Consider the following 21,839-nt stretch of genomic DNA (forward strand, 5'->3'; position numbering starts at 1 on the left):
AGCTTCAAAAGGTGGGTGGTGCTTGGAATCATTCTTCTTCCTCTGTCAACCATGGTTACCTGCAAGGAAACTAGTGCCGTCATCATTGCTTTGCACAGAAAGGGCTTCACAGGCAAGGATATTGCTGCGAGTGAGATTGCACCTAAATCAACCATTTATTGGATCATCAAGAACTTCAAGGAGAGCGGTTCAATTGTTGTGAAGAAGGCTTCAGGACGCCCAAGAAAGTCCAGCAAGCGCCAGGACCGTCTCCTAAAGTTGATTCAGCTGTGGGATCGGGGCACCACCAGTACAGAGCTTGCTCAGGAATGGCAGCAGGCAGGTGTGAGTGCATCTGCATGCACAGTGAGGCAAATACTTTTGGAGGATGGCCTGGTGTCAAGAAGGGCAGCAAAGAAGCCAATTCTCTCCAGGAAAAACATCAGGGACAGACTGATATTCTGCAAAAGGTACAGGGATTGGACTGCTGAGGACTGGGATAAAGTCATTTTCACTGATGAATCCCCTTTCTGATTGGAAGACAAGAGAAGACAAGGTGAGCGCTACCATCAGACCTGTGTCATGCCAAAAGTAAAGCATCATGAGACCATTCATGTGTGGGGTTGCTTCTCAGCCAAGGGAGTGGGCTCACTCACAATTCTGCCTAAGAACACAGCCATGAATAAAGAATACTACCAACATATCCTCCGAGAGCAACTTCTCCCAACTGTCCAGGAACAGTTTAGTGACGAACAATGCCTTTTCCAGCATGATGGAGCATCTTGCCATCAGGAAAAAGTGATAACTAAGTGGCTTGGGGAACAAAACATCAATATTTTGGGTCTGTGGCCAGGAAACCTCCCAGACCTTAATCCCATTGAGAACTTGTGGTCAATCCTCAAGAGGTGGGTGGACAAAAAAAACCCACAAATTCTGACAAACTCCAAGCATTGATTATGCAAGAATGGGCTGCCATCAGTCAGGATGTGGCCCAGAAGTTAATTGACAGCATGCCAGGGCGGATTGCAGAGGTCTTGAAAAAGAAGGGTCAACACTGCAAATATTGACTCTTTGCATCAACTTCATGTAATTGTCAATAAAAGCCTTTGACACTTATGAAATGCTTGTAATTATACTTCAGTATTCCATAGTAACATCTGACAAAAATATCTAAAGACACTGAGGCAGCAAACTTTGGAAATTAATATTTGTCATTCTCAAAACTTTTGTCCACGACTGTACATGTCAGTTGTTTTAATCTAGGATGCCGAGGCTGCAACTGAGGACACCCACAACTCAGTGCCTTAAACAGGGGTCAAATATGTGTCCAACATGTTTTAAAATAATTTCCTGATCTTTCTTATATCTCTCAGATACAGACACTTCAAAACCAAATCCTTCTGATTTTTCTTTTACTATCTGTTTTTCAATGCATTTCTATGGGCTAATAGCAGTAAAGCCAAATTCAATGTTTCATAAAATATCTTTTTATCTATACACTGAACAAAAATATAAACACAACAATTAAAGTGTTGGTCCCATTTTTCCTGAGCTGAAATAAAATATCCCAGAAATGTTCCATATGCACAAAAAGTTTGTTTCTCTCAAATTTTGTGAGCAAATGTGTTTACATCCCTGTTATTGAGCATTTCTCCTTTGACAACGTTATCCATCCACCTGACAGGTGTGGCATATCAAGAAGCTGATTAAACAGCATGATCACTACACAGGTGCACCTTGTGCTGGAGACAATAAAATGCCACTCTAAAATGTGCAGTTTCATAACAAAACACAGTGCCATAGATGTGTCAAGTTTTGAGGGAGCATGCTGACTGCAGGAATGTCCACCAGCGCTGTTGCCAGATAATTTAATATGAATTTCTCTACCATAAGCCACCTCCAACATTTTTTGAGAGAATTTGGCAGTACATACAACCAGCCACACAACTGCAGACCACGTGTATGGCGTTGTGTGGGCGAGCGGTTTGCTGATGTCAACGTTGTGAACAGAGTGCCCCATGCTGGCGATGGGGTTATGGTATGGGCAGGCATAAGGTACAGACAACAAACACAATTGCATTTTATTGGTGGCAATTTGAATGCACAAAAATACATTGCGAGACCCATTTCTTTAAGGTGTCTGTGACCAACAGATGTATATCTGTATTCCCAGTCATGTGAAATTAATAGTTTAGGGCCTAACAAATATTTAAATGGACTGATTTCCTTGTATGAACTGTAACTCAGTAAAAGCAATGAAATTGTTGCATGTTGCGTTTATATTTTTGTTCAGTATACACTTTTATACCTACAAAAAAGGGTCCTAAAATTCATAATCAAATAGCTTAATGATCCTTGATATCCTTGGACCATCTTAAAACAATTTCATATATTAGCTTAGTAGAACCCTGTCCTTCTAGATGGTAGTGGGGTGATTAGGCCGTGGCTCAGGTCCTTGATGATTTATTTATCATACTCAACGTGTTTTTATATATAAATAAAACCTAACAGATTTTCCATAAAATTTGTGCTCATGTTCCTCTTTGCAACCCTGAGTTGTGAAAGGCTTTTATAATTATTATCCCATGTACGACCACAATGTGGCGATATAACACTTCATTTTGAATGTGTGACGCAATTGACTGATTGGGCAGCCCAATCACTAGCTTGGTTTCCATCCAATTTGCGAGATTTTGAATCGAACATTCTAAAATCTGCTTAAAACAATATGTGTGTTTCCATCAAATTGACTTTTTGCGAATAAAAGTATATGTGTAATGACATAGTGCACATAAATACTTTTGCTGATAAATTCCCATGTACATCCCACTTCTGACACCAGTGTAATGAAAAAGCAAGGAGCGAACCCTCGATCTTCGAGCCCGAGGTCAGGCGCGTTATCGACTGTGCCGCAAAAGTATAGTCGATTTCCGCGCTTATAAACCCAGGGTCGTTACACTACATTCCGTACATTCTCAACTCCTGATGGTTTTGTCACAAAAACTGTTGGTTAGGATATATAGCAAACATGCGCTCTAGCCAACAGCTAGCAGATACAGTGCGGGTAGGCTATCTACATTATGATATTATTTGTATTTGTCAAACGTCAGCCAAGCACCGATCATCATGTTACCATAATAAGACCCTCGCGATATTTATTGGAAAGGTGTATCAAGCTCATCAACTTGCACCTTCACCACCCTGTGAAGTGCTTCATCCTTTATGTAGCCTAATAAACTGCATGCTTTCCCGAGTCGTAGTGGGACGACCACGCAAAATGTCTTCGCGTGACTCCAAGTTGACTTCGATATGATGGTTATTATATCAATATTTGCACATAAAGGTGCTTCCACCGCTATTTCTCGCATAATTAACAAAAACATCCCACCATGTCGAACGAGCAGTGTCTTTATATGAAATGGTACCGGCATATCCTGTTTGCTTACATTATCACGGTTGTGACTTTTTTCCTGCGTCAGGTAATTCATCCGCATGAAATGGTTGGAGGGAAACCTGGTTAAGTCTGCAGTATAAATCCATACAATGCACAATAAGTTAACCCTTCAATTTGATGTTAGAATGAAGTTTATTGTAGAAAGTGGATGAAAAGCTAAAATCAAGATGCAGTGTAAAAAGACTGTTAAATGGCTGACCGAGGCTTCCACACAACTTAACATCTACAATACACTAAAACCAAGAAACCTGAGAAAATGGACAATTCACAGCACTTCTATGGGATACACAGGGTCACTCAAAAGGTCCATCTTAAAATGTTATTGTAGTTTATGAGGAATTCAACCTAGGCTACCAGTGGAACACTTTCTCATGTGGAACACAGCACATTATGTGGGAGTGGGAGCAGTACATTTATCGGTAATGAAAGTTGTCACCACCAATAGAAAAAATGATAGATCAAGAAAAAAAATATTCAAATTGAAGGAAGATTGAATATATTTGTATTTTGGGGACTTGATTTAAAATTCAGATTATCACAAGCAACAGCCAGTGTGATTGGTGGGATATTGTGATTATTCTAACTTTCAGCAGTAGGCTACAACTGCAGCAGGTGCTTTGGCCTCCATAAAAATTGTACATACCAAATTGCACCATATATATATATATAATGCACTACTTTTGACAAGGGTCCATAGGGCTCTGGTCAAAAGCATTGCACTATGTAGGGAATAGGGTGCAATTTGGGATGTAAACAGCCACTGACTGTGTCAGCTCTGGTCTGTGCTGGATACACAGCAACTATGGTATCATCAGTGGACCTGCCAAGGGCCTCCTGTAAAATATACTGCTAGTGTCACAAATTATGTTTTTTAACTGCAGGCCATTGCGCCCTTTTGCCAGACTGTATGATATCATTGTCATAAATTACCCCAGAAATGTGTATGAGGCAATAGCAGGGAAAGGGATCATGTATACATACATATATATACATATACATGAAGAGGGGGAGAGAATTATAGAGAGAACATTTTAAGAGAGAGTATTTACTGGCTTACAAGCCTCTCTTCCAAAATGAATTCTTTCCATGTTTCATCACAATGATTCTGCTCGCCCATTCCTGAACGGCCGCAGACTAGGCTATACATCACTCCAGGCCAGAGCACTGGACGTCAAGCTGAGAGTCTCTAGCTGTGCTCCTTACTGCAAGACGTCACTTCCTTTGATGAAACAGTTTTCATCTGCATCAGATTATTAAGAAAGAAGTGTCAAACGAAAGCAAACATTTTCAGGTTCTTGCTCAGCATCATCTGCCCCACTCTGCAATAGGCTTTGGTTGTGGATGCTGGTAGCCATCTGTATGTTCATAAACCTCTGCTGGAGATGTATACGCTCATGTCTGATGAGGCCGTTGGGAAGAGCTCCTTAACCATAGAAATAGAATTACTAGAATGGTGAAAAAGTCTGCACCCTCATATGTAGACTCCATATGTCCACCAGTCCAACGATCACGGTCCATTGACTTGAATGGGAGATCTCGTTTTAGCATTTATACATGTATTTCTATGTCGTCAACAGACTTCAAAGATCTTACTAAAGGCTATCTATGCAATGTAAACACAGCAGGATAGATTAGAGGCGAGACCCTACTAAGTGTGTATTGTCTCTCCAGCTGGAGGAACAGTCTCATGTTGATTTCCCAACATGCTCTCATACAGAAAGAGCATAACAGGAAGGAAGTACCAGGGTGAGTATCAGTAGTCAACACAGTGACAATGGGCTTAAAAAACTCAACAAAAACCATTGAAATCTGCTCTAAAGGCTTCTTGACTAGAGTATAGAGCAGTAGTTATTTAAGCCACTTGGTTTTCGATGGAGGCACACAGCAGATTGAGGCATGTTAAAAGTTATGAGTGTATATCATGAGTAATGACAAGCCAATTGGTCATAATTAAACATACGTCACACAGTGTGCTCCGTCTTTTATAAAGTGGGCACAGCTTAGTTTAAGACAGGGTAGGAAATTCACTTTTACTTTGCATCCTTTGACATTTAATTTTCAGGGGAATTTTGTAGGTCATTTCCTACCCTGGGTTTAGACTTCAGAATCACAGAAATAACCCCTTGATCAGCCAGGTGGAATAACTAGCACCCCCCCCCCCACTGCTAGGGATCAATCAACATTCATGTCCAATAATCAATAATAATACATTTTTAATCAACAATGATGTAAAGTAAGAGAAGTCAGGTCTCCATGGCAGACAGAGAGAACAAGCTCACTATTTATATATGACTAAGATAAGGGCAATTCCACAGGGGATTATACTGAGACTCCGATTTGTCACTTTAAAATGTATGCCAAATAAAAACCATGGATTTCAAAGTTCAACAAACCATGCACCTCTATGCACAATGACTACTTTGAACAATTTACACAGTAAAAAAGTAAACATTTACCTTGAAAAACTATCCGTATGCAAAGTTTGGGGACAGCATGATGGTTACTAAACTTTGTACCAGCACAGATTTTATTTTATACATTTTTGAATATCACAAACTTGGGGAGAAAAGGGGGTAAGGCGAAGGTCGAGAGCCGTGCGTCCTTCCTGAAACACGACCCTGCCAAGCCGCACTGCTCCTTAACCCAATGCTCACATAACCCGGAAGCCAGCCGCACCAATGTGTCAGAGGAAACACCGTACACCTGGCGACCGTGTCAGCGTGCATTGCGCCTGGTCTTCCACAGGAGTCGCTAGAGCACGATGGGACAAGGACAACCCAGTCGGCCAAACCCTTCAGCTAACCCAGACGACGCTGGGCCAATTGTGCACCGCCTCATGGGTCCCCCGGTCGCGGCCAGCTGTGACACATCCTGGTTTGATACCGATCGGTATCTACAGTTTTACCTGTAAATATGCTTTTGTAAGATTTTGTGTGTAAATTGTTAAAAGTAGTCCTTGTGTATAGAGTTATGTGGTTCATTACACTTTTCAGTCAGTTTTTTGTTTGATATACATTTTAAAAGTGAAAAATCAGAGTCTCCGCGTAATTCCGTCACCATGGAATTGCCCATAACTAGGTAGATTTGATTTAATTCCTTTCTCCCCCTCAATAAAAACGTATACTTGTTTGTTATGTGGCATGAATCATGATGAATTGAATCTAAAAATAAATAATTACAAATATGTATAGAGTAATCAGCAGTTGATTGTAAATATATTTGCGTTTTATATTCTTTATAAACCGGCTACTGCACTCTGCATATAATGTACTAACTATACCGTAACATTATATAGCTCCACCTTCAAACCATTCTATGAAACAGACTGTCCTTTTTACCACTCCTGTGTTATAGTAGAAGTGGTTGTTTTTAAAGGGTTGTAAACATTGACCAGTAAGCAGAGGGATTGATTGACACATGAGCACTTTCAGAAGGTGGAGGGGGGTTGGTAACCTTGATGCCAATTTGTTTTCAGGGGCAAGACAGCAGAAACAGACTGGCCAGAAACAGACTTGCACCCAGGCTAGGTAGTTGGGGTTCTGAACCAGGCAAGGTGGTAGCAGTGGGCCGACCCTGCCCTGAGAGCAGACCTGGGTTCAAATACTATTTGAAATCAAATCAAATACTTTGTCTGTGCTTGATTGAGTTTGCCTGGTGTAATAATGGCCCAATAGTATAGTCCAAAACTGGCAAACCTGGCACATCAAAGTATGTGAACGATTTCAACTAGTATTTGAACCCAGGTCTGCCTGAGAGACCCCCAACGGAGCATGTTCAGATCAGACTTTGGCTTTCATGTTGATGAGAACAGAGCAGCAGGTGAGGGCTCCATCCACCTTCACCTTCTCCATGTTGGAAACTGGGATCAACATGTGGTCCTTCAGCTTCTCAAACACCTGGGGGGGAGAGAGTTGGGTAGAGAGAGAGAGGGATGGGGAGAGAGAGAGAGAGAGAGAGAGAGAGAGAGAGGGATGGGGAGAGAGAGAGAGAGGGATGGGGGGAGAGAGAGAGAGGGATGGGGGGGAGAGAGAGAGGGATGGGGGAGAGAGAGGGAGAGGGAGAGAGAGGGAGGGGGTGGGGAGAGGAGAGGGATGGGAGAGAGGAGGGGGGGTGGGGAGAGAGAGAGAGGGATGGGATGGGAGAGAGAGAGGGATAAGGAGAGAGAGAGAGCGAGTGGGAGAGAGAGGGGAATGGGGGGGAGAGAGAGAGAGAGAGGGGGATGAGGAATGGGGAGAGGGGGTGGGGAGAGAGAGGGATGGGGAGAGAGAGAGAAGGATGGAGGGGTGGGGAGAGAGAGAGGGATGAGGGAGGGAGAGAGAGAGAGGGGGAGAGAGGGGGATAGGGAGAGAGAGAGAGAGAGAGATGGGAGAGAGAGAGGGATGGGGAGAGAGCGAGAGTGGGATGGGGAGAGAGAGTGGGATGGGGGAGAGAGGGAGGGATGAGGTTGGAGAGAGAGAGAGAGAGGGGGATGGAGAGAGAGAGAGGGATGGGGGAGAGAGAGAGAGAGGGGGATGGGGGAGAGAGAGAGATTGAGGGAGAGAGAGGGATGGGGAGAGAGAGAGGGATTGGGAGAGAGAGAGAGAGGGGGATGGGGAGAGAGAGGGGATGGGGGATGGGGAGAGCGAGAGAGGGAGAGAGGGATGGGAGAGAGGGAGAGAGAGAGAGGGATAGGAGAGAGAGAGGGATGGGGAGAGAGAGAGAGAGAGGGATGGGGAGAGAGAGGGAGAGAGAGAGGGATGGGGGAGAGAGAGAGGCATGGGGAGAGAGAGAGAGAGGGATGGGGAGAGAGAGAGAGAGAGGGATGGGGAGAGAGAGAAGGAGAGGGGGATGGGGGGGAGAGAGCATGAGGGGGATGGGGAGAGAGAGAGAGAGGGTGAGAGGGATGGGGAGAGAGAGAGAGGGATGGGGAGAGAGGGGATGGGGGAGAGAGGGATGGGGAGAGAGAGAGGGATGGGGAGAGAGAGAGGGATGGGAGGGATGGGGAGAGAGAGAGGGGGAGAGGGATGGGGAGAGAGAGAGAGAGGGATGGGGAGAGAGAGAGAGAGAGGGGAGAGAGAGAGAGGGATGAGAGGATGGGGAGGGATGGGAGAGAGAGAGGGGGGAGAGAGAGAGGGATGGGGAGAGAGAGGGATGGGATGGGGAGAGAGAGGGATGGGGAGAGAGAGAGAGGGAGGGGGGAGAGAGAGAGATAGGGATGGGGAGGAGGATGGGGAGAGAGAGAGAGAGAGAGGGATGGGGAGAGAGAGATGGGGGGGAGAGAGGGGAGAGATGAGGGAGAGGGAGATGGGGAGAGAGAGAGGGGATGGGGGGAGGGATGGAGAGAGGGATGGGAGAGAGAGAGAGAGAGAGAGGGATGGGGAGAGAGAGAGATAGGGATAGGGATGGGGAGAGAGAGGAAGAAAGGAAATTATTATTAAATAATATTGATATACACCTCAGCTCAGCCTCTCCAGGACAAGTACAAATAATGGTCGCTCCTCAGACAATAGTTTAAACAACACTACAGACAATAGTTTGAACAACACTACAGACAATAGTTTGAACAACACTACAGACAATAGTTTGAACAACACTACCCACTAGATAAGGTAGGAGTTGACTTTAGGTTATAGGCTTTGCTAATTTTACAATGATTTGGGAGCACTTACAAGGGATACAAATCTAAGGCATTAAGAATGAACATTTAGGTAGAGAAGAGTTCTCAAAAACGGAGTGAGAAATATTACGTAATCTCCAAAAACCCTCATAAAGCAATGTGTCACCCTGTAGAGCCCCTCCAGAAGAAAACCACTGTTTTCCTAAGAGCCTTCCAAAGCCAGAATACTTCTCTCTCTCTCAGTTCAATTCAAAGGGGATTTATTGGCATGAAAAACACATGTTAACATTGCCAAAGCAAATGAAAGCAAAACACGAGAACAATCAGACATAAACAGTTAACATTACAAATGAAAGTTTCAAATATCTCCCCCCTCTCTCTGCCATACTAAAAGCTTGGGCTTGCACTACCATAGGGGCAACAGGCAACCCATCCAACTCTGGCTATCAGATTATCCAGCCATGATGCAAGAGGTCTTACTCTGGCCCTACTATAATCAATACGTAGAATCGGAATAAAGCCCATCAACCATGTGTAACCAATGTGAAACGGCTAGCTAGTTAGCGGAGGTGCACACTAATAGCGTTTCAATCGGGTGACGTCACTCGCTCTGAGACCTTGAAGTAGTAGTTCCCCTTGCTCTGCAAGGGTCGTGGCTTTTGTGGAGCGATGGGTGACGATGCTTCGTGGGTGTCAGTTGTTGATGTGTGCAGAGGGTCCCTGGTTCGAGCCCGGGTAGGGGCGAGGGGACGGACTAAAGTTATACTGTTACACATGGGAGGGGAGTCATGAGGTCAGGGGGGACAAGCACTATAGCCAAACTCCTCCACAACATCACTAAATCTGTTCCCTTTTCTACGTCTGTCTGTCTGTCTGTCTGTCTGTCTGTCTGTCTGTCTGTCTGTCTGTCTGTCTGTCTGTCTGTCTGTCTGTCTCTTTCTCAAGTGTTTCTGTTTTTATGGCAGCGAGTCTGTGCTTTCCAGCTGCGTTCTTATAACTGTGGTTGACTTCTTTATCTCTGCTCAGCTTATGTGACAGTCACCACCCCAGACCCTAAAGTCACCCCCCCCACCCTCTCCCATGACCTTCTGCCTTTGTTATGTAACATTGCTAAAAAATAGCTGGAGACAGTTTTTGGGACAAGAATGTTTAGTGTTTATAGAGTTAGAAAGCAGAGCAGCTTTGCAGGCAGAGTGAGTATGTTGAGAAACCTCTCTCCTCGTCCTCTCTCTATCTGAAAAGAGGATCAGGGGACTGCCAACCTCTGTCTGTCTGTCTGTCTGTCTGTCTGTCTGTCTGTCTGTCTGTCTGTCTGTCTGTCTGTCTGTCTGTCTCTCTCTCTCTCTCTGTCTGTCTGTCTGTCTGTCTGTGTCTCTCTCTCTGTCTGTCTCTCTCTCTGTCTGTGTCTCTCTCTCTGTCTGTCTGTCTGTCTCTCTCTGTCTGTCTGTCTGTCTGTGTCTCTCTCTCTGTCTGTCTCTCTCTCTGTCTGTCTCTCTCTCTCTGTCTGTGTCTCTCTCTCTGTCTGTCTGTCTGTCTGTCTGTCTGTCTGTCTGTCTGTCTGTCTGTCTGTCTGTCTGTCTGTCTGTCTGTCTGTCTGTCTGTCTGTCTGTCTGTCTGTCTGTCTGTCTCTCTGTCTGTATGTCTCTCTCTGTCTGTATGTCTCTCTCTGTCTGTATGTCTCTCTCTGTCTGTATGTCTCTCTCTCTCTCTCTGTCAGTCTGTCAGTCTGTCTGTCTGTCTGTCTGTCTGTCTGTCTGTCTGTCTGTCTGTCTGTCTGTCTGTCTGTCTGTCTGTCTGTCTGTCTGTCTGTCTGTCTGTCTGTCTGTCTGTCTGTCTGTCTGTCTGTCTGTCTGTCTGTCTGTCTCTATCTATCTATCTATCTATCTATCTATCTATCTATCTATCTATCTATCTATCTATCTATCTGTCTGTCTGTCTGTCTGTCTGTCTGTCTGTCTGTCTGTCTGTCTGTCTGTCTGTCTGTCTGTCTTTCTGTCTGTCTGTGCCTGTCTCTCTCTGTCTGTCTGTCTGTTTCTCAGAGGACATTTCTCCAAAAAGTCCGATCTTTGTCAGTTGCAAACTGTAGTTTGGCTTTTTTATGGCGGTTTTGGAGCAGTGGTTTCTTCCTTGCTGAGCGGCCTTTCAGGTTATGTCGATCTAGGACGTGTTTTACTGTGGATATAGATTATTTTGTACCTGTTTCCTCCAGCATCTTCACAAGGTCCTTTGGTGTTGTTCTAAGATTGATTTGCACTTTTCGCACCAAAGTACTTCATCTCTAGGAGACAGAACGTGTCTCCTTCCTGAGAGATATGACGGCTGCGTGGTCCCATGGTGTTTATACTTGCGTACTATTGTTTGTACAGATGAACGTGGTACCTTCAGGTCGTTGGAAATTGCTCCCAAGGACGAACCGGACTTGTGGAAGTCTACAACAAAAAAAATCCTGAGGTCTTGGATGATTTCTTTTAATTTTTCCCATGAGGTCAAGTAAAGAGGCACTGAATTTGAAGGTAGGTCTTGAAATACATCCACAGGTACACCTCCAATTGACTCAAATTATGTCAATTAGCCTATCAGAAGCTTCTAAAGCTATGACATCATTTTCTGTAACTTTCCAACCTGTTTAAAGGCACAGTCAACTTAGTGTATGTAAACTTCTGACCCACTGGAATTGTGATACAATGAATTATAAGTGTAATAATCTGTCTGTAAACAATTTTTGGAAAAATTGCTTGTGTCATGCACAAAGTAGATGTCCTAACCGACTTGCCAAAACTATAGTTTGTTAACAAGAAATTTGTGGAGTGGTTTAAACATTTGTTTTCATGACTCCAACCTAAGTGTACAGTGGGGCAAAAAAGTATTTAGTCAGCCACCAATTGTGCAAGTTCTCCCACTTAAAAATATGAGAGAGGCCTGTAATTTTCATCATAGTCACACTTCAACTATGACAGACAAAATGAGAAAAGAAAATCCAGAAAATCACATTGTAGGATTTTTAATGAATTTATTTGCAAATTATGGTGGAAAATAAGTATTTGGTCAATAACAAAAGTTTATCTCAATACTTTGTTATATACCCTTTGTTGGCAATGACAGAGGTCAAAGTTTTCTGTAAGTCTTCACAAGGTTTTCACACACTGTTGCTGGTATTTTGGCAAATTCCTCCATGCAGATCTCCTCTAGAGCAGTGATGTTTTGGGGCTGTTGCTGGGCAACACGGACTTTCAACTCCATCCAAAGATTTTCTATGGGGTTGAGATCTGGAGACTGGCTAGGCCACTCCAGGATCTTGAAATGCTTCTTACGAAGCCACTCCTTCCTTGCCTGGGCAGTGTGTTTGGGATCATTGTCATGCTGAAAGACCCAGCCACGTTTCATCTTCAATGCCCTTGCTGATGGAAGGAGGTTTTCACTCAAAATCTCACGATACATGGCCCCATTCATTCTTTCCTTTACACGGATCAGTCGTCCTGGTCCCTTTGCAGAAAAACATGATGTTTCCACCCCCATGCTTCACAGTAGGTATGGTGTTCTTTGGATGCAACTCAGCATTCTTTGTCCTCCAAACACGACGAGTTGAGTTTTTACCAAAAAGTTATATTTTGGTTTCATCTGACATTCTCCCAATCTTCTTCTGGATCATCCAAATGCTCTGTACAAACTTCAGACGGGCCTGGACATGTACTGGCTTAAGCAAGGGGACACGTCTGGCACTGCAGGATTTGAGTCCCTGGCGGCGTAGTGTGTTACTGATGGTAGGCTTTGTTACTTTGGTCCCAGCTCTCTGCAGGTCATTCACTAGGTCCCCCGTGTGGTTCTGGGATTTTTGCTCACCGTTCTTGTGATAATTTTGACCCCACGGGGTGAGATCTTGCGTGGAGCCCCAGATCGAGGGAGATTATCAGTGGTATTGCATGTCTTCCATTTCCTAATAATTGCTCCCACAGTTGATTTCTTCAAACCAAGCTGCTTACCTATTGCAGATTCAGTCTTCCCAGCCTGGTGCAGGTCTACAATTTTGTTTCTGGTGTCCTTTGACAGCTCTTTGGTCTTGGCCATAGTGGAGTTTGGAGTGTGACTGTTTGAGGTTGTGGACAGGTGTCTTTTATACTGATAACAAGTTCAAACAGGTGCCATTAATACAGGTAACAAGTGGAGGACAGAGGAGCCTCTTAAAGAAGAAGTTACAGGTCTGTGAGAGCCAGAAATCTTGCTTGTTTGTCGGTGACCAAATACTTATTTTCCACCATAATTTGCAAATAAATTCATTAAAAATCCTACAATGTGATTTTCTGGATTTTTTTTCTCATTTTGTCTGTCATAGTTGAAGTGTACCTATGATGAAAATTACAGGCCTCTCTCATCTTTTTAAGTGGGAGAACTTGCACAATTGGTGGCTGACTAAATACTTTTTCCCCCACTGTATGTAAACTTCTGACTTCACCTGTAGATGTGATGTTCAATCATGCTGCTTTTGAAATATATAGAGAAAAAGAGAGAGAGTGAGTGTGTGTATTTGTGTGTGTGTTTACATGGAACTGTGTCTGACACACAGAGATGTATCCCTATGGTCTGACACCACTGAATATTGGGATTCCAACACATCTACATGAATGATTCTTCATCACACAGCTGGTGCTCAGAGGCAGAAAGTGTCCCAAGTTTCCATCCAGGACACATATGAATACACACGTCCCCACAGTGGTCTGATACAGGAAAGAGAGGCAGTCACTCTGATTTTATAATGTTTGGCTTGAATTTCCCTTCAGCCAATCCTCAAGGAAAATATAATAGTAAGCCTTTGGACAACGGTTCCAAATCCAAAGAGACATATTTCAATAAACGGTTTGTACTAAAAATAAATGTTCAAGTTTGGGTTTTAACCACAGAGTACATTTGAGGTGTTGGAGCTGTCTGTGCAGATTGCAGGGTGTTGGTGATGTGGTAACCAGGAGCCCAGAGTGAGTTACTGTGTAGTGACACTGAGGAATGTAAATGACATGGCTCATCCTCAACCATGCCTTACCGCTACAGAGACAATAACATTCACTGCTCCCATATGAGCTGATATCCAAGAGTCACAGAGTGTGTGTTAGTGTATGCGTGCATGTGAATATGTGTGTATACTGTACGTATGTGTGTGTGTTTGTGTTTTCTCACCTTGGCACTCTCTGGGAACTCCTCTGGGGTGCAGTGTAACAGCACATGACCTTTGCCAGGGAGGTTCATGTAGATGGTGTTGGCTGCAATGTCATCAGGCACTGTCAGCTTGTCATAACGATGGTCACTCATCTGCTGCATGATCTATAGACACAAAGGAAGACAGATGGATGGTAAGCTATGAGGGACACAGCACCACGGTCAAAATTCCCTCCTATACTCCCCCTAAAACTCTCTGGTGTTTGTAGATCTGTAAGGTGTAAGGAAAATGGTGGGAGCTCCACCACTACACTGCTATACCTTTCCAGGCAAACAATGAAGGGTTAGGTCCAAGGAGGAGGGGTAGGGAGCATATTGGTGCCGGGCAAAATAGAACCAGACCCAGCTGTTCCTGCCCGCTCAAGTTCTAAAATCCAAACGTCTATCTGGGCGACTCAGCCTTAATGGAGAACACAGACAGGGGCAGACAGACTGACTGACATTCTTCCACAGCAGATGTCATGTAATTGATGTAATCTGCCGAGTCGGGGTTGGGGGGAGAAGGAGCAATGAGGATGTTATGACCTGCATGCAGAGCAGGTGTGTGTGTGTCTCCAAAATGTTTACGACCTGAACATCTGTGGATGCCTTAGAGAAGTAGGAGGAAGGAGAATGAAAGTAAACCAAACAACATTGAAAAGGTATTTTCACAAGTGGAGCATGAGATCTCCCCCAGGATAAGAAAAGTTGATTTAACCAGGGTCAGATCCTCCTCCTGTCATACTCTCCTTTCCACTCAACTGTTTTGTCCATCCTGTCATCTCTTCTCCCTCCTCTCATCCCTCCTCTTCTCCCTCCTCTCATCCCTCCTCTCATCCCTTCTGCTCTGCTCTCCTTTTTTATATCATGCAGAGAGAGAAAGGTTGAGCTGGCGTGTGTGTGTGTGTCTCTGTGTGTGTGTTTGAGGAGAGTTAGGGTTATAATTGTGTGTCTGTGTGTGTTTGTGTGTGTGTGTGTGTGGGTCTCTGTGTGTGTGTTTGAGGAGAGTTAGGGTTATAAGTGTGTGTCTGTGTGTGTGTGTTTGAGGAGAGTTAGGGTTAGAATTGTGTGTCTCTGTGCGTGTGTGTTTGAGGAGAGTTAGGGTTAGAATTGTGTGTCTCTGTGTGTGTGTGTTTGAGGAGAGTTCTGGGTTATAATTGTGTGTCTGTGTGTGTGTTTGAGGTGAGTTAGGGGTTATAATTGTGTGTGTGTGTGTGTGTGAGTGAGGAGAGTTAGGGTTATAATTGTGTGTGTGTGTGTGTGTGTGTCTGTGTGTGTGTGTGTGTGTGTGTGTGTGTGTGTCTCTGTGTGTGTGAGTGAGGAGAGTTAGGGTTAGATGAGTGTTTGTGGTGTTAATCCATGATACATCTATCAACCCCTCACAGTGCTCCATGTGTCTCTGTGGTTTATAATGTGAACAATGGGCTTTGTGGCTCGACCTGTTCACACATTCCACTCTAGCTTTGGTTTGACTGATGCATGTGTGTGTGTGTGTGAGTATATGTGTGTGTGTTAGAGACAGAGAGTGTGTGTGTGCGCAAAGTGTATGGTGTTTGAGTGTGTGTGTGTGTATCACCCAGATCTGCTAGTCTAGAGCGTGGCCGGCTCTGCCCGGCTGGGCCCGACTGGGGGACAGAGTAACTATTAACACCTCGGGTCATGTCTGGTGTGTTGCGTCATCGCAGTGGTCCTAAATGAAAATATGTCTATGTGCGTGACCGCGAACGCTCTCCTTTACAAACAGGAGGATTAGCTGTCTGCCTGTAGTGAGAGACTATCACACCATACTGATCAGCCTTCACTAAGTCTGTTTTAAAATAGTCATTTTCTCTTCTCTCAAATCCATACTGGACACCCAACCATTCTGGGTGCCGATATTTTTTATTTATTTCACCTTTATTTAACCAGGTAGGCTAGTTGAGAATAAGTTCTCATTTGCAACTGCAACCTGGCCAAGATCAAGCAAAGCAGTTTGACACATACAACAACACAGAGTTACACATGGAATAAACAAACATACAATCAATAATACAGTAGAAAAAAATCCATGTGCAAATGAGGTAGGATAAGAGGTAAGGCAATAAATAGGCCATAGTGGCGAAGTAATTACAATTTAGTAATTAAACACTGGAATGGTAGAATGTGCAGAAGATGCATGTGAGAAAGATAAATAAATAAATACAGTATGGGGATGAGGTAGATTGGATGGGCTATTTACAGATGAGCTATGTACAGGTGCAGTGATCTGTGAGCTGCTCTGACAGCTGGTGCTTAAAGCTAGTGATGGAGGTAAGAGTCTCCAGCTTTAATGATTTTTGCAGTTCGTTCCAGTCATTGGCAGCAGAGAACTGGAAGGAGAGGCAGCCAAAGGAAGAACTGGCTTTGGGGGTGACCAGCGAGATATACAGTGGGGCAGAAAAGTATTTAGTCAGCCACCAACTGTGCAAGTTCTCCCACTTAAAAAGATGAGAGAGGCCTGTAATTTTCATCATAGGTACACTTCAACTATGACAGACAAAATGAGAAAAAAAATCCAGAAAATCACATTGTAGGATTTTAAATGAATTTATTTGCAAATTATGGTGGAAAATAAGTATTTGGTCAAGAACAAAAGTTTATCTCAATACGAGAATTGAGCCCTGTGGCACCCCCATAGAAACTGCCAGAGGTCCAGACAACAGGCCCTCCGATTTGACACACTGAACTCAATCAGAGAAGTAGTTGGTGAACCAGGCGAGGCAATCATTTGAGAAACCAAGGGTGTTGAGTCTGCCGATAAGAATGTGCTGATTGACAGAGTCGAAAGCCTTGGCCAGGTCGATGAATACGGCTGCACAGTAATGTCTCTTATCGATGGCAGTTATGATATTGTTTTGGACCTTGAGCGTGGCTGAGGTGCACCCATGACCAGCTCTGAAACCAGATTGCATAGTGGAGAAGGTATGGTGGGATTCGAAATGGTCGGTAATCTGTTTGTTAACTTGGCTTTCAAAGACCATAGAAAGGCAGGGTAGAATAGATATAGGTCTGTAGCAGTTTGGGTCTAGAATGTCTCCCCCTTTTAAGAGGCGGATGACCACGGCAGCTTTCCAATCTATGGGAATCTCAGATGATACGAAAGAGGTTGAACAGGCTAGTAATAGGGGATGCAACAATTTCAGCAGTTAATTCTAGAAAGAGTGGGTCCAGATTGTATATCCCAGCTGATTTGTAGGGGTCCAGATTTTGCAGTTCTTTCATCAGCTATCTGGATTTGGGTGAAGGAGAAGTGGGGGAGGTTGGGGCGAGTTGCTGTGGGGAGCGCAGGGCTGTTGACCGGGGTAGGGGTAGCAGGTGGAAAGCATGGCCAAACGTAGAAAAATGCTTATTGAAATGATCAATTATAGTGGATTTATCGGTGGTGACAGTGTTTCCTAGCCTCAGTGCAGTGGGCAGCTGGGAGGAGGTGCTCTTATTCTCCATGGACTATACAGTGTCCCAGAACTTTTTCGAGTTTGTGCTACAGGATGCACATTTCTGCTTGAAAAAGCTAGCCTTTGCTTTCCTAACTGCCTGTGTATATTTGTTCCTAACTTCCCTGAAAAGTTGCATATCATGGGGGCTGTTCGATGCTAATGCAGAACGCCACAGGATGTTTTTGTGTTGGTTAAGGGCAGTCAGGTCTGGAGAGAAGCAAGAGAAGCATCTTTTCCTGGTTCTACATTTTTTGAATGGGGCATGCTTATTTAAGATGGTGAGGGAGGATCTTTTAAAGAATGACCAGGCATCCTCTACTGACGTGATGAGGTCAATATCCTTCCAGGATACCCCGGCCAGGTCGATTAGAAAGGCCTGCTTGCTGAAGTGTTTTAGGGAGTGTTTGACAGTGATGAGGGGTGGTTGTTTGACCGCAGACCCATTATGGATGCAGGCAATGAGGAAGTGATCGCTGAGATCTTGGTTGAAAACAGCAAAGGTGTATTTGGAGGGCAAGTTGGTTAGGATGATATCTATGAGGGTGCCCGTGTTTATGGATTTGGGGTTGTATATGGTGGGTTCATTGATAATTTGTGTGAGATTGAGGGCATCAAGCTTAGATTGTAGGATTGCTGGGTGTTAAACATGTCACAGTTTAGATAACCTAGTAGCACGAGCACTGAAGATAGATCAAATCAAATTTTATTTGTCACATACACATGGTTAGCAGATGTTAATGCGAGTGTAGCAAAATGCTTGTGCTTCTAGATCCGACAATGCAGTAATAACCAACGAGTAATCTAACCAAACAATTTCACAACAACTACCTTATACACACAAGTGTAAAGGAATGAAGAATATGTACATAAAAATATATGAATGAGTGATGGTACAGAACGGCATAGGCAAGATGCAGTAGATAGTATCTCATACAGTATATACAGTGCCTTGCGAAAGTATTCGGCCCCCTTGAACTTTGCGACCTTTTGCCCCATTTCAGGCTTCAAACATAAAGATATAAAACTGTATTTTTTTGTGAAGAATCAACAACAAGTGGGACACAATCATGAAGTGGAACGACATTTATTGGATATTTCAACTTTTTTAACAAATCAAAAACTGAAAAATTGGGCGTGCAAAATTATTCAGGTCTCCGTATAAATGCACCTGCACTGTGATAGTCTCAGAGGTCCGTTAAAAGCGCAGAGAGCATCATGAAGAACAAGGAACACACCAGGCAGGTCCGAGATACTGTTGTGAAGAAGTTTAAAGCTGGATTTGGATACAAAAAGATTTCCCAAGCTTTAAACATCCCAAGGGGCACTGTGCAAGCGATAATATTGAAATGGAAGGAGTATCAGACCACTGCAAATCTACCAAGACCTGGCCGTCCCTCTAAACTTTCAGCTCATACAAGGAGAAGACTGATCAGAGATGCAGCCAAGAGGCCCATGATCACTCTAGATGAACTGCAGAGATCTACAGCTGAGGTGGGAGACTCTGTCCATAGGACAACAATCAGTCGTATATTGCACAAATCTGGCCTTTATGGAAGAGTGGCAAGAAGAAAGCCATTTCTTAAAGATATCCATAAAAAGTGTTGTTTAAAGTTTGCCACAAGCCACCTGGGAGATACACCAAACATGTGGAAGAAGGTGCTCTGGTCAGATGAAACCAAAATTGAACTTTTTGGCAACAATGCAAAATGTTATGTTTGGTGTAAAAGCAACACAGCTCATCACCCTGAACACACCATCCCCACTGTCAAACATGGTGGTGGCAGCATCATGGTTTGGGCCTGCTTTTCTTCAGCAGGGACAGGGAAGATGGTTAAAATTGATGGGAAGATGGATGGAGCCAAATACAGGACCATTATGGAAGAAAACCTGATGGAGTCTGCAAAAGACCTGAGACTGGGACGGAGATTGGTCTTCCAACAAGACAATGATCCAAAACATAAAGCAAAATCTACAATGGAATGGTTCAAAAATAAACATATCCAGGTGTTAGAATGGCCAAGTCAAAGTCCAGACCTGAATCCAATTCAGAATCTGTGGAAAGAACTGAAAACTGCTGTTCACAAATGCTCTCCATCCAACCTCACTGAGCTCGAGCTGTTTTGCAAGGAGGAATGGGAAAAAATGTCAGTCTCTCGATGTGCAAAACTGAGAGAGACATACCCCAAGCGACTTACAGCTGTAATCACAGCAAAAGGTGGCGCTACAAAGTATTAACTTAAGGGGGCTGAATAATTTTGCACGCCCAATTTTTCAGTTTTTGATTTGTTAAAAAAGTTTGAAATATCCAATAAATATCGTTACACTTCATAATTGTGTCCCACTTGTTGTTGATTCTTCACAAAAAAATACAGTTTTATATCTTTATGTTTGAAGCCTGAAATGTGGCAAAAGGTCGCAAAGTTCAAGGGGGCCGAATACTTTCGCAAGGCACTGTACATACAGTATGAGATGACTAATGTAGGGTATGTAAACATTATATGAAGTGGCATTGTTTAAAGTGGCTAGTGATACATTTTTCATCAATTTTTACATTATTAAAGTGGCTAGAGTTGAGTCAGTATGTTGGCAGCAGCCACTCAATGTTAGTGGTGGCTGTTTAACAGTCTGATAGAAGCTGATTTTCAGTCTCTCAGTCCCTGCTTTGATGCACCTGTACTGACCTCGCCTTCTGGATGATAGCTGGGTGAACAGGCAGTGGCTCGGGTGGTTGTTGTCCTTGATGCTCTTTACGGCCTTCCTGTGACATCGGGTGGTGTAGGTGTCCTGGAGGGCAGGTAGTTTCCCCCTGGTGATGCGTTGTTCAGACCTCACTACCCTCTGGAGAGCCTTACGGTTGTGGGCGGAGCAGTTGCTGTACCAGGTGGTGATACAGCCCGACAGGATGCTCTCGATTGTGCATCTGTAGAAGTTTGTGAGTGATTTGGTGACAAGCCGAATTTCTTCAGCCTCCTGAGGTTGAAGAGGCGCTGTTTGCACCTTCTTCACGACGCTGTCTGTGTGGGTGGACCATTTCAGTTTGTCCGTGATGTGTATGCCAAGGAACTTAAAACTTACTACCCTCTCCACTACTGTCCCGTCGATGTGGATAGGGGGGTGCTCCTTCTGCTGTTTCCTGAAGTCCACGATCATCTCCTTTGTTTTGTTGACGTTGAGTGTGAGGTTTTTTCCTGACACCACACTCCCGAGGGCCCCTACCTCCTCCCTGTAGGCCGCCTCGTCGTTGTTGGTAATCAAGCCTACCACTGTAGTGTCGTCAGCAAACTTGATGATTGAGTTGGAGGTGTGCATGGCCAGGCAGTCGTGGGTGAACAGGGACTACTACAGGAGAGGGCTCAGAACGCACCCTTGTGGGGCCCCAGTGTTGAGGATCAGCGGGGGTGGCCCGTCAGGAAGTCCAGTACCCAGTTGCACAGGGCGGGGTTGAGACCCAGGGTCTCGAGCTTGATGATGAGTTTGGAGGGTACTATGGTGTTAAATGCTGAGCTGTAGTTGATGAACAGCATTCTCACATAGGTATTCCTCTTGTCCAGATGGGTTAGAGCAGTGTGCAGTGTGGTTGCGATTGCGTCATCTGTGGACCTATTGGGGCGGTAAGCAAATTGGAGTGGGTCTATGGTGTCAGGTAGGGTGGAGGTTATATGGTCCTTGACTAGTCTCTCAAAGCACTTCATGATGACAGAAGTGAGTGCTACGGGGCAGTAGTCGTTTAGCTCAGTTACCTTAGCTTTCTTGGGAACAGGGACAATGGTGACCCTCTTGAAGCATGTGGGAACAGCAGACTGGGATAAGGATTGATTGAATATGTCCGTAAACACACCAGCCGGTCTGCGCATGCTCTGAGGGCGCGGCTGGGGATGCCGTCTGGGCCTGCAGTCTTGCGAGGGTTCACATGTTTAACTCACGTCGGCTGCAGTGAAGGAGAGTCCGCAGGTTTTGTTCGAATTGTTTGGGTACAGACCTGGATAGTAAGACAGAACTCTGCAGGCTATCTCTGCAGTAGATTGCAACACCGCCGCCTTTGGCAGTTCTATCTTGTCGGAAAATATTATAGTTAGGGATGGAAATTTCAGGGTTTTGGTGGAATTCCTAAGCCAGGATTCAGACACGGCTAGGATATCCGGGTTGGCAGAGTGTGCTAAAGCAGTGGATA

The 21,839-nt window shown here is 44.4% G+C and overlaps 1 protein-coding gene across 1 annotated transcript in view; it reads right to left on the reverse strand.

The window, feature by feature from the left end:
* Positions 1-3,546: 3,546 nt before the first annotated feature.
* The window catches only part of LOC112246464 (N(G),N(G)-dimethylarginine dimethylaminohydrolase 1), a 132,446-nt gene continuing 114,153 nt past the window's right edge, over positions 3,547-21,839 (reverse strand). Inside the window, exons 5-6 of the mRNA XM_024414781.2 lie at positions 14,196-14,339; positions 3,547-7,329 (exon numbers count right to left, since the gene is read on the reverse strand). Coding sequence (XP_024270549.1) covers positions 7,213-7,329; positions 14,196-14,339 — 261 coding nt within the window. The 3' untranslated portion in view covers positions 3,547-7,212. The remainder of the gene's footprint in view (positions 7,330-14,195; positions 14,340-21,839) is intronic.

Source organism: Oncorhynchus tshawytscha, linkage group LG05 (assembly GCF_018296145.1).
Source record: "Oncorhynchus tshawytscha isolate Ot180627B linkage group LG05, Otsh_v2.0, whole genome shotgun sequence".
Classification (NCBI taxonomy): domain Eukaryota; kingdom Metazoa; phylum Chordata; class Actinopteri; order Salmoniformes; family Salmonidae; genus Oncorhynchus; species Oncorhynchus tshawytscha.